Genomic DNA, 12,441 nt, shown 5'->3' with positions numbered 1-12,441 from the left:
ATGGGGTTCTAATTTATTTATTTATTTATTTATTTTTGGCTGCGTTGGGTCTTCGTTGCTGCGCACGGGCTTTCTCTAGTTGCCGCGAATGGGGGCTACTCTTGGTTGCGGAGCACGGGCTCTAGGCACATGGGCTTCAGTAGTTGTGGCGTGTAGGCTTCAGTAGTTGTGGCTCGCGGGCTCTAGAGCTCAAGCTCAGTAGTTGTGGCTCACGGGCTTAGTTGCTCTGTGGCATGTGGGATCCTCCCGGACCAGAGCTCGAACCCATGCACTGTCAGGCAGATTCTTAACCATTGCGCCACCAGGGAGGCCCCGATAACGAGATTCTAATGTGGACTTTTTGGTCTGTGATTTTAGAGAACTTCAAACTAGGTGAATAAGATAATGTTCTGTAAGGAGAGTAGGGGGAAAAAACCAGCTAATTTCTAGCAAAATTCATTCAATTCTGAAAAGACACTTCTTTGATATTTATACTGCTGTTTAAAAGGGTATGTTTTCAGTAGGAAAAGTCTTCATATGCTAAACAAGTGGAAAAAAGGACATTAGAACTTAGAATAAGAAGATTTTTTTTTTTTTTTTTGCGGTACGTGGGCCTCTCACTGTTGTGGCCTCTCCCATTGCGGAGCACAGGCTCCAGACGCGCAGGCTCAGCGGCCATGGCTCACGGGCCCAGCCGCTCTGCAGCATGTGGGATCTTCCCGGACCAGGGCACGAACCTGTGTCCCCTGCATCAGCAGGCGGACTCTCAACCACTGCACCACTAGGGAAGCCCAAGAAGAATTTTTTTATGTTTACTATTTATAGCTAATATTTTTTTTTATAGCTAATATTTTTAAATTCCATGGAGCCTTTAGATTTGGGAATAATTTGTGATGATTATTTTTTTTCCTTTAGGAATATAATTTACTATAACTTAATGATTTAAATTATAAATTTGCACGTAGACCAGCAATACTGTACAAATTAAGGTTTAAGGTATTCCACATGATGTTTAATTTATATTTACAAAGAGAGTTTGGTCCACTCTCTTCCTTATTCCTTTTATTACCAGCTATAGTAATAATACACATTTATTCTTTGTGGGTCTTCCTGAGATTAAAAGATAGCAAATCCATTAATTAGAAAGAATACATGGAAAATTAGGTGAAATTTAGAGGAACGCTCCACCTGTCTTTTTTTAATAAATTTATTTATTTTTGGCTGCATTGGGTCTTTGTTGCTGCACGTGGGCTTTCTCTAGTTTCAGTGAGCAGGGGCTACTCTTTGTTGCAGTGCGCAGGCTTCTCATTGTGGTGGCTTCTCTTGTTGCGGAGCACGGGCTCTAGGCGCGCGGGCTTCAGTAGTTGCGGCACACGGGCTCAGTGGTTGTGGCTCGTGGGCTCTAGAGCGCAGGCTCAGTAGTTGTGGCGCACGGGCTTAGTTGCTCCGTGGCATGTGGGATCTTCCCGGACCAGGGCTCGTACCCGTGTCCCCTGCATTGGCAGGAGGATTCTTAACCACTGTACCACCAGGGAAGCTCCCACCTGTCTTAATGTTCTGGTTCATATTGGAATGCAAGGTGTTCTCTGTGTACTTCATTGCTTAATGGGTTGGGAATCTTGATAGAAGCATCTAACTTTGTTATAGTATTTTAATCTCTAGAAAGATTATAGGCAAAAGGGGCCTAAAATGATCATTATGTGTCTCTTTGCAATATATTTTCCTTAGGTTCTTTTCAACTTGGCCAGTCAGTATTCAGCTAACGAAATGTATCCTGAAGCACTAAACACCTATCAAGTTATAGTGAAAAATAAGATGTTTAGCAATGCAGGTAAGTGTGTATAGTCAGTTTTTCCAATAAGTATAGTTCTTTTGTACCGTTAATTTACAATTTCCTCACTTTATGCTTTCTTATAATGAAATGATCTGTGCTCTGAGCAAATTCATATTTATGATAGAGGTGCCCTGCTTAAAGATATGAAAATTCACACAAATACAAATGAAGAAATACAGTTGGTATAAGATACATTGCCTAACAGTAAATGAAAACAGTATTCTGTATCACAGGTAGAATGAGCCAGGGCAACCTACAGAACATGCTTTCCCTTGTATAATTATCCACAAGAGACTTTTGTTTATATTTAGCATTTATATTGTGTAATTTTTTGGTCTCAGTATTAAAGTGTATCAGAATATCATTTTCTTTAATATTTTATTAAACTATCACATCATATAGTTTAAACCGGGTAAGTGTACTCTTTTTGTTCCTGAGCTCCAGGCTTCTTCATCCTGTGCCGTGGGGTGGGCCCTGCAGAGTGGAGAAGGGTCAGGACTATGGAGAGCTGACCGTTACCTCAGACCCCCAGGTCCTGGTGAGAAGAGGCGTGGGGTTACTTGAGTACGAGTTGGAAAGTCTAGACAAGCTTTCTGAGTGGATGTTGCATTTGAGCTGAGTCTCAAGTTTTGTAGAAACACTTTTTCTCACCAATTCATAAATGCTTACCGTAGAAAATGTGGGGAAAAAAGGATAAACTGTACATCTTGGAGCTCTGGGAGATGCTGGAATAACGCCCAAAAGAAGGTCTAATTTTGAATTATCTAATACTTTTTAAGTCCCATGTTTTCTTAGAAGAACAGAACTCCAGTTTTATAATGTCACTCTTGTTTTCTAGCCATGTTTCCAGGAATCCATCTGTCTTGAGTTGCAATTCCTTGCAGAAGTTCAGTGTGCACATACATGAAAATAGTATAACTGTTTTAAAGTGAGAATTTTAGTTAATGTCTGAAGCTTCATAAGTTGAGAAGACCTTCAAAAAATATAAATTAAGGTCATCTAAAATATCATAGAAAAAGTGAACAAAGTAGGATATTATATATTCATTAAATTTTTTTCAATTAGGACGGTTGAAAGTGAATATGGGAAATATTTATTTAAAGCAAAGAAATTATTCCAAAGCCATTAAATTCTACCGAATGGCCTTAGATCAAATTCCAAGTGTCCATAAAGAAATGAGGTAAGTGTGTAAAATTTAAGTGTCGTTCTTCAGAAACAAGGTCACTCTTGACGCGTTGCCAGTGGGCTGAGTGCTTTATGGTATCTGTACATGAGAGGTGTTAGATTCTTGTTGTAGCTGTAGTACTTTGGTCTGTCCCCTTGTGACTACTTGCATGCGTTTGTGTGATGGAAGTTAAAGGTTGAAGGCATAATATGTGATCAGTTGGAATGAAACTAAGCTAATGGGCCTATATAGGGAATAATGCGGGCAATTAGCGCCATAATACAGCTTACTGCCAACACCAAATCAAACAGCGGTTCTTTAGAACATACCAGACTCCAGAATGCAAGACTGGAAACCAAGACCTCCTTACATTCTTACTACAGCTTGAGAAGGGAAGAGTGAGAGGAAGGGTTACTGTTGAATCTTAGAAGAGGGGGATGCTGGGATGTTTCCTGTTCTTACAGTATTTCAGGAGCAGAAACAGTAGACTACCTTATGGTCTGGTTATAACTATGGGAACATAGGAAGGTACCAGGATACTTACTGGTCATAATTTCTCCTAGGCACAGTACAAAGCCTCTGTGAAAGTTAATTTCTTTGTAAATGCCACTTTTCACAATAATTTGTTTTCGAATTATGCATGATATCTCATTATCATCAGCAAATATCTAACTTACAGAACACAATGCCCTTGAGGTACTTTTAACCCAGGTGAGGCCAAGAATTTGAGCATTTTAGAAAAAGATAATAATATTATATAGTATATGTTAAGTGCTTAACAGCCCATAATCAAGAGGTAGTATAGTGATTAAGTTGAAGGAATAATTATTGAGAACAAGAAAGGCTTAACGAAAGGAGGTGTACTTGGATTGGTTACTAAAGTGAAGACAAGCGAAGGGGTAACATTCCCGAAAAAGGGAGCACTGTGAGAAAAGTCCGGGAAATACTGTGATCTGATCAGAGAATTAGGAGTAAAAGGATTCAGTTCAAATGGGGTTATATTGAGGAGTGGTTAGAAATAAGGTGGGATCACATTCATTAGAATGGCTATAATCAAATATAGACAATAATTAGTGTTGAGGAAGATGTAGAGAAATTGGAATCCTCATACGTTGGGGATATAAAATGGCCCAGACACTTTGGAAAATAATTAGGTTGCTTTTTTTAAAAGTTAAACACAAATTTACCATATGACCAATTCCATTCCTAGATATATACCCAAGAGAAATGAAAACATGTGTTATCACAAAGTATTGTACATGAATGTTTATAGCAGTATTATTCATAATAGCCAAAAAGTAGAAGCCATCCAAATGTCCATCAAGTAGTCAGTGGATAAATAAAATGTGGTATAGCCATACCATAGAATACCATTCAGCAATAAAAAGGGAATGAAGTACTCTTACATGCTGTCATGTGGAGGAACCTCAAAAAGGTTAAAAAGGTTATGCTAATTGAGTGAAGCCAGACACAAAATATCACATGTTGTAACTCCATTTATGTACAATGTCTAGAAAGGCAAATCCAGAGAGCCAGAATGTAAATTAGTGTTTGCCTGGGGCTAGAGGTGGGATCGAGGAATGACTGCAGGTGGGCACAGGTTCTCTTTTTGGGGTGATGGAAATGACAAAGTAGGAATGTGGTTTTGGTTCCACAACTGTGTTAATATAGCAATAATTATTGAATCATACACTTAAAATAAGTGAATTTTATGATGTGTAAAGTAAACCTCAATATAGCTTTAACAAAACAAAACAAAAAAGAAGTAAAGTGGGAAAGAAAAGAAGGAAATTATTCGTGGAATGTCTTGATTGCCATACTAGGGAGTTCAGACCTTTAAAGCGAATCTATGTTTATTTTTCTCTAGGATTAAAATTATGCAGAACATTGGAGTTACATTTATTCAAACTGGGCAGTATTCAGATGCCATTAATTCATTTGAGCACATCATGAGGATGGCACCAAACCTGAAGGCAGGCTTCAACCTAATTCTTAGTTACTTTGCTGTTGGAGATCGAGAAAAAATGAAGAAGGCATTCCAAAAGCTGATTGCTGTTCCATTAGAAACTGATGAAGATGGTAAATACATTTCACCAAATGTGAGTATGAGGAAGACTGTTATGTAGCCAGCTCCTAATTACCTGTGCTTCTCTGTCTCCAGAAATGAGAAAGTTGGAGTGGATGACATTTCAGGTTTCTCCCAGCCCTGTATTAATGTGTTTTATCATTTTCATTTGTTATTTAAATTAGGTCGACACCAGGGCTATTGAAATAGGGCTAGAGATTATGGTTAAAACAGACCGCACAGTTTTAGTCAAAAAAACAAAAAGGAGAATCTTAGGAAAAATTGTCATTCTTTAATGTTATTTTATATGGAGTCGTACCCTGTGCACTTGCCTGTGTTGATACATCACAATGTATAGTAATGTCAGTTTCATAAGTTGAACCTAATAGGTCTTCCTGATAGGGTGTAAGGGTGTCGCAGCATAGTGGCTGGCCCCACTACTCAGTACTTAACTCTCCTTGTTCCTCTATATTTAAAATAGCACTAATTATAACAACCTACCGTGTAGGGTTGTAAGGATTAAATGAGGTAATGCATGTGAAATGCTTAAAATAGCACCTGGAACATAGTAAGTGCTGGGTAGATGTTAACTATTATATATAACTTTCATATTGAGAAAAAGTCATATATGTTGTGAAAGAAATCATCTATGTTTTCAATAGGAAGTAGCAATATGGATCATACTAAGTAATTGATGATCATTAAAGCATTTATATTTGAGTTAAGAATTTATAATATCACACATTTGTACTAACAACCACAGCTTCTGTGTACTTGGCCCTATTCTTTCCAGCCTGACCTTGTATCAGCTGCTAGAATCTATGTTAGTTCGGTGGAGAATGTGATAGGTAATCAGAAGTAAGAAGAAAAAGTTTACTTTACATAAGGGAAAATAGTTCAGAAAGATTAATATATTCTCCATTTTATACAGCTAGCCTAGTGGTGAGGTTGATTAGAAATCTAGTTCTTGCTTCTTACTTCTGAATCACTCATTTTTTTCCCCCAGGATGACCCACATACTAATTTAGTGATTGAAGCTATAAAAAATGATCATCTAAGGCAAATGGAACGTGAAAGGTAATATTTTGGGCACTTCATGATTAAAACTTAATAATGTAGTCTTAACTTCTGTAAGAGTTGAATATGCATTCTGACTATTTCTTTCAAAACTTGTTGTATTCAGTATATTTCTTGAATAGTGCTGTCGTTTCACCATTTCTATACTCTACCAGATTCTTTTTTCTCCTTCAATATAATCTCAGTCCTCATGCTAATCCCAATTATTATTACTCAGTTACTCTTACTATTTCTCTGTAATTTGCTTTCCCGCTGCCTCTGTTGCACTATTAGAACTTTGTTCATGTTACCTTTGTTCAAAAATTTATATCTCTCTGTATTTTTATCATGCCCCCCAATTAAATTTCAACTCCCAAAGACAAAATTATTTATTTCATTTCTTCCTTTCTCCGATATGGTACCTAGTCTCTGTCAAGTATGGCTTGCACCTTCTAATATTTATTGAATATGCAACAGGCATCTTAGAAGTTATATCACATCACAGAGGGCTCTTAGTTTGTTTTTATTTAATTGTGATAAAATACACATAACATAAAATTTATCTTAACCAAGATATGTAATTCTTCATTTCAAAGGTAGTGGTAGGTGCATTCACATTGATTTGTAGCCAGTCTCCAGAACTCTTTTTATCTTCCAAACTGCAGCTCTGTACCCACTAAACAACTCCCATCCCCCTCCCCCAGCCCCTGGCAGCCACCACTCTGCTTTCTGTCTATGAATGTGACCTGCTCTAGGGACCTCATGGAAGTGGAATCACGGTACTGTCTGTCTGTGACTCACTTTTCATCCACGGTGTAGCCGGTGACAGGATTTCCTTCCTTTTTAAGGCTGAGTAATATTCCATTGTGTGGATGGAGGGCCCTTAATTTTTAGGATTTAGTTTAACTGTAAAAATTAAACTTACACTTCTGAGTACAAATAAAACCCCCAGAAATTGTATGTACAACAAAATGAGAAGAAAGGTAGAGACAAGAGGGCAAATCATCAAGGGACCCGGGGGGCTTGAGGAACAGCATGGCAGTGATTCCCCTCACATTGCTCAGACTTGGAGCTGAAGAAGCTGGCAGTCAGAAAGCCAGGGGCTGCATTTTTTAAAAAGGCTCTAAGAAAAGCCAGAGGACAAGGTAAGGGGTAGGCTAGCAAGACAGAAAACTTTCAGACAAGTGCACAGAAAAGAGCTGTGGTCCCATCCCCACACATGCCAGCAACAGCCAACTCCCAGGGCTGTAAGGAGACACTCAGTACCCCAGCAGACCAAGTAGAGAGCAGGACTTTAACCCCCAAGGCCCTCATGGACCCCTGCCACTCTGACTCTGTGGTGTAGTGGACAGCACGTGGGGAGCCTGGAACTCCACCCCACCCAGCAGTAACAGGGCACTCTTGACCCTCCCTTCTGCGTGGCGTCAGAGGGGCAGTGGGGAATCAGGGCCTCGGTCATCACTCAGTCGTAACAAGACCATCCCACCATGGTGTCAGTAGGGACCGGGGGACGCAGGGACTCCCATCCCACCCAGCAGAAGCAAGGACCTCCTCCCACGTTGGTGTCAAAGCAGGCTGTGCGGGGAATATGGGCTTCTCCCCTTATCTGGCTTGTGATGCGGTGGTGTCTCTTCTTTCCCTGCTGCAGTGGTGTCAGGAAAGACAACTAAAACAGAAGATTTAAATAAAATTCAGTCTTTTTTTTTCTACGTCACTTTTCTTTTTTTTCACAATAAAATACAAAAGCATTCAGCTCTTTAAAGTACATCACTTGGGGCTTCCCTGGTGGCGCAACGGTTAAGAATCCACCTGTCAATGCAGGGGACACGGGTTCGAGCCCTGGTCCGGGAAGATCCCACATGCCGCGGAGCAACTAAGTCCGTGCACCACAACTACCGAGCCTGCGCTCTAGAGCCTGCGAGCCACAATTACTGAGCCCACGTGTGCCACAGCTACTGAAGCTCGTGCACCTGGAGCCCGTGCTCCGCCACAAGAGAAGCCACTGCAATGAGAAGCCTGCGCATCACAACGAAGAGTAGCCCCCGCTCGCCACAACTAGAGAAAGCCCACGTGCACGCGCAGCAACGAAGACCCAACGCAGCCAAAAATAAAATAAATAAATAATTTTAAAAAATAAATAACAAAATAAAATACATCACTTGCCCAAATCCTCAGAATCAGGGTGAAAGTAGTATTGAAGAGCCTGAATGAACATTATTTTATTTTTACTTTTTTATTGAAATGTAGTTGACTTACTATATATATTTTTATTTTAGATTCTTTTCCATAGGTTATTACAAGATACTGAGTATAGTTCTCTGTGCTATGCAGTAGGTTCTTGTTGGTGCGCGGGCTTCTTATTGGTGATTGCTTCTCTTGTTGCGGAGCACGGGCTCTGGGCACGTGGGCTTAAGTAGTTGTGGCATGCGGGCTCAGTAGTTGTGGCTCGCGGGCTCTAGAGCCCAGGCTCAGTAGTTGTGGTGCACGGGCTTAGTTGATCCACGGCATGTGGGATCTTCCCGGACCGGGGATTGAACCGGTGTCCCCTGCATTGGCAGGTGGATTCTTAACTGCTGCACCACCAGGGAAGTCCCGGTTATCTATTTTATATATAGTAGTGTGTATATTTTAATCCCGAACTCCTAGTTTATCACCCCCCCTTCCCCTTTGGTAACCATAAGTTTATTTTCTATGCCTGTGAGTCTGTTTCTGTTTTGTAAGTAAGTTCATTTGTATCATTTTTTTACATTCCATGTAGAAGTAATATTGTATGATATTTGTCTTTGTCTGACTTACTTCACTTAGTATGATCATCTCTAGGTCCACCCATGTTGCTGCAAATGGCATTATTTCATTATTTTTTTTATGGCTGAGTAATATTCCGTTGTGTATATATACCACATCTTCTAAAATTCAGTCTTATAATGTAAAAATGTCCAAGTTTCTTTTTCTTTTTTTTTTTTTTTGGCTGTGCCGTGGCTTGCGGGGGGTCTCAATTCCCTGACCAGGGATTGAACCTGGGCCACGGCAGTGAAAGCCTGGAATCCTAACCACTGGACCACCAGGGAATGTCCAAGTTTTGATCAAAAATCACTCGTCATACCAAGAACCAGGAATATCTCAAACAGTGAAAAAAGATAGTCCATAGATGCCAGCACTGAGATGACAGAGATGTTCGAATTATCTGACAAATTTTAAAGCAATCATGATAAAAATGCTTCAACAAGCAATTATGAACACACTTAAAACAAATGACAGAATAGCCTCAGAAAAGAAATAGAGTCTCAGCAAAGGAACGATATAAAGAAAAGCCAAATGGAAATTTTAGAACTGAAGAATGTAACAGCTGAAATGAAAAGCTCAGTGGAGGGACTCAACAGGAGAATGAAGGGGAGCCAGGAGAGATTTGGTGACTGGAAGAGAAAATGGAAATTATCCAATCTGAACAAATAGAGAAAATAGACCCAAAACCAAAACAACCAGAGCCTCAGGGATCTCTGGGACTATTACAGAAGAACCAACATTTGTGTCATCAAATCTGGGAAGGAGAGATGAAGGGGATTAGGCTAAAGAAATAATAGCTGATAACTCCCTAAATTTGGCAAGGAAAATAAACTTACAGTACAAGGAGCTGAAGAAATCCCAAGGAGGGTAAACCCAAGAAAATCCATGTCATGATATATCATGATTAAACTTCTGAAAATTAAAAACACGAAGTCTTTTTTTCTTAAAATATTTATTTTATTTATTTGGCTGTGCCAGGACTTAGTCGTGGCATGCAGAATCTTCTATCTTCTTTGAGGCTCGCCAGCTCTTTAGTTGTGGCATGCAAACTCTCAGTTGCGGCATGTGGGATCTAGTTCCCTGACCAGGGATTGAACCCAGGCCCCTTGCCTTGGGAGTGTGGAGTCTCAAACCCTGGGCCAAAAGAGAAGTCCCTAAAATCACAAAGTCTTGTAAGGAGGCAGAGAAAACAACCCATAAGGGAAAAGCAATTAGAATGACAGTGGGAAAGTCTTAAATCAATAACCTAAGCTCCCAGCTTAAGAACCTAGAAAAAGTATAAAATAATTAAGCTGTAAGGATGTATTGTACAGCACAGGGAATATAGCCAATATTTTGTAACTGTAAATGGAATATAACCTTTAAAATTGTGAATCACTATGTTGTACACCTGAAACTTATATATATAAGTTTCAGGGATTTTATATATATATATATTAATATTTTTCAGGTATTATATATTATATATATATATAATGTACATCAACTATACCTCAATTAAAAAATAAAGAACCTAGATAAAGAAGAGCAAAATCAACCCAAAAGAAGCAGAAGGAAAGAAATAATAAAAGAACAGAAATCATTGGTACTGGAGAAACAATAGAGAACATCAGTGAAACAGCTGATTCTTTGAATAGATCAGTAAAGTTAACAAACTTCTAATAAGACTGATGAAGGTAAAAGAGAGAAGACCCAAAATACTAGTATTAGGAACAAAATAGTAGCTATCACTACAGACATCAGAAAGATATTAAGGAAATACTGCAGACAACCCTGTACACATAAATTTGAAACTTAGACAAAATGGACCACTTTCTTAAAAAACACAAACTACCACAACTCAGTTAATATGAAATAGATCGTTTGAATAGCCCTTTGAATGTTAAGGAAATTGAATTTATAAGGCAAATCTCCAGGCCTATATGGTTTTAGTAGAGAATTCTAGAAAATGTTTAAAGAAGAATAAACATCATTTCTATACAGTCTCTTCCAGAAAATAGTTCATTTTATGAACTAGTATTACTCTGATACCAAAATAAAACAGAAGAGACAGAAAACTACAGAAAAATATCTTATGACTATAGATTAAAAGTTCTCAAGAAAATATTAGCAAACCAACAATACTAACACAATAGGAAAAGAATTATGTACCATGACTAATTTGGATTTATCCCAAGGCTACAAGAATGGTTTACCATCTAAAATTCAATTAATATGATACAGGATATCAGTAGAACAAAGGGCAAAAGCCATGTGATCATCTCAGTAAACCAAAAAAAAAAAAAAAGGGAAAACGGGGGGAACAAAATCCATATTGGATTTTGTTTAACAAACAAACAAAAAAAACTTCAACAAAAGCTAGGAGTAGAAAGGAGATTGCTCCATCTGATAAAGGACATCTATGAAAAACCCGCAGTTTCACATTATAATACTTAATGGTGAAAGACAGAAAGAAAAGTAAAAGACTTACTTATCCAGATTGGAGAGAAGTAAAACTTATCTCTGTTTGAAGATCACATGATCTTGTATATAGAAGATCCTAAGGAATGCACTAAAAAAATTTACCACTGATAAACGAGTTCAGCAAGTTTCCAGAGTAAAAGATAAACATGCAAGAATCAACAGAATACTATAGAAGTGTGGTACACGGTGCTAGTGAGCTATCTGAAAATGAAATCAACAATTACATTTAACAGTAGCATAAAAAATAATTTATTAGGAATAAATTTAACAAATGAAATGCAAAACTTGTACTCTTTGAACTGTAAAACATCATTGGAAGAAATGCTAAATAAGTGGAAAGAGATCACATGTTTATGGATAGGCACTTAGTATTGCTAAGATGGCCATGCCCCCCAGATTACAGATTCAGTGTAATCCCTATCAGAATCCCAGTAGTGTTTTTGCAGAAAGTGACAAGGTGATCCTAAACTTCATATGGAAATGTAAGGAGTCCAGAACAGCCAAAACAGTGTTGAAAAAGAATAGAAGAGTTCGAGGACTCAAGCTACAAGGCGACACTAATTAAGACAGTGTGATAATACTTTATGTTAGAAGCATAAAGACATACATAAAAGGCAATGGGATGGAATTGAGAGTCCAGAAATAAACTCTTCCGTTTATAGTCAATAAAACTGTCAGGACGATTCCATGGGGAAAGGATAGTCTTTTCAGCAAATGGTGCTGGAACAATTGAATATGCTTATGCAAAAGAATGAAGTTGGACTTCTCTCTCACACCATACAGAAAAATTACTTCAAAATGGATCATAGACCTAGAAGTAAGAACTAGAATTACAAAATTCTTAGGAAAAAAACATAGAAGTAAATATTATTGATCTGTGTTAGGCAGTGGTTTCTTAGGTATGAAAAAAATAGGTAAATTGGACTTCATCCGAATTAAAGACTTTCATTCTTCAAAGTACACCATCAAGAATGTGAAAACAGGGCTTCCCTGGTGGCGCAGTGGTTGGGAGTCCACCTGCCGATGCAGGGGAGACGGGTTCGTGCCCCGGTCTGGGAGGATCCCACGTGCCGCGGAGCGGCTGGGTCCGTGAGC

General features: G+C 38.7%; 1 protein-coding gene across 9 annotated transcripts in view; it reads left to right on the top strand.

Annotated features, from left to right (window-relative positions):
* The window catches only part of IFT88 (intraflagellar transport 88), a 74,316-nt gene that overhangs the window by 23,597 nt on the left and 38,278 nt on the right, over nucleotides 1–12,441 (top strand). For all 9 annotated transcript variants that reach the window (XM_089899770.1, XM_089899765.1, XM_089899763.1 and 6 more), the window contains 4 exons: nucleotides 1,708–1,810; nucleotides 2,879–2,993; nucleotides 4,846–5,077; nucleotides 6,050–6,120. In XM_089899770.1, the coding sequence (XP_089755896.1) occupies nucleotides 1,708–1,810; nucleotides 2,879–2,993; nucleotides 4,846–5,077; nucleotides 6,050–6,120 (521 nt within the window). The remainder of the gene's footprint in view (nucleotides 1–1,707; nucleotides 1,811–2,878; nucleotides 2,994–4,845; nucleotides 5,078–6,049; nucleotides 6,121–12,441) is intronic.

Source organism: Delphinapterus leucas, chromosome 18, assembly GCF_059928025.1.
Source record: "Delphinapterus leucas isolate spDelLeu-1000000601 "Yukka" chromosome 18, BTC_Dleu_Yukka2, whole genome shotgun sequence".
NCBI classification, from domain to species: domain Eukaryota; kingdom Metazoa; phylum Chordata; class Mammalia; order Artiodactyla; family Monodontidae; genus Delphinapterus; species Delphinapterus leucas.
Note: the sequence above shows the minus strand (reverse complement) of the source record. Positions and strands in the feature narration are given on the sequence as shown.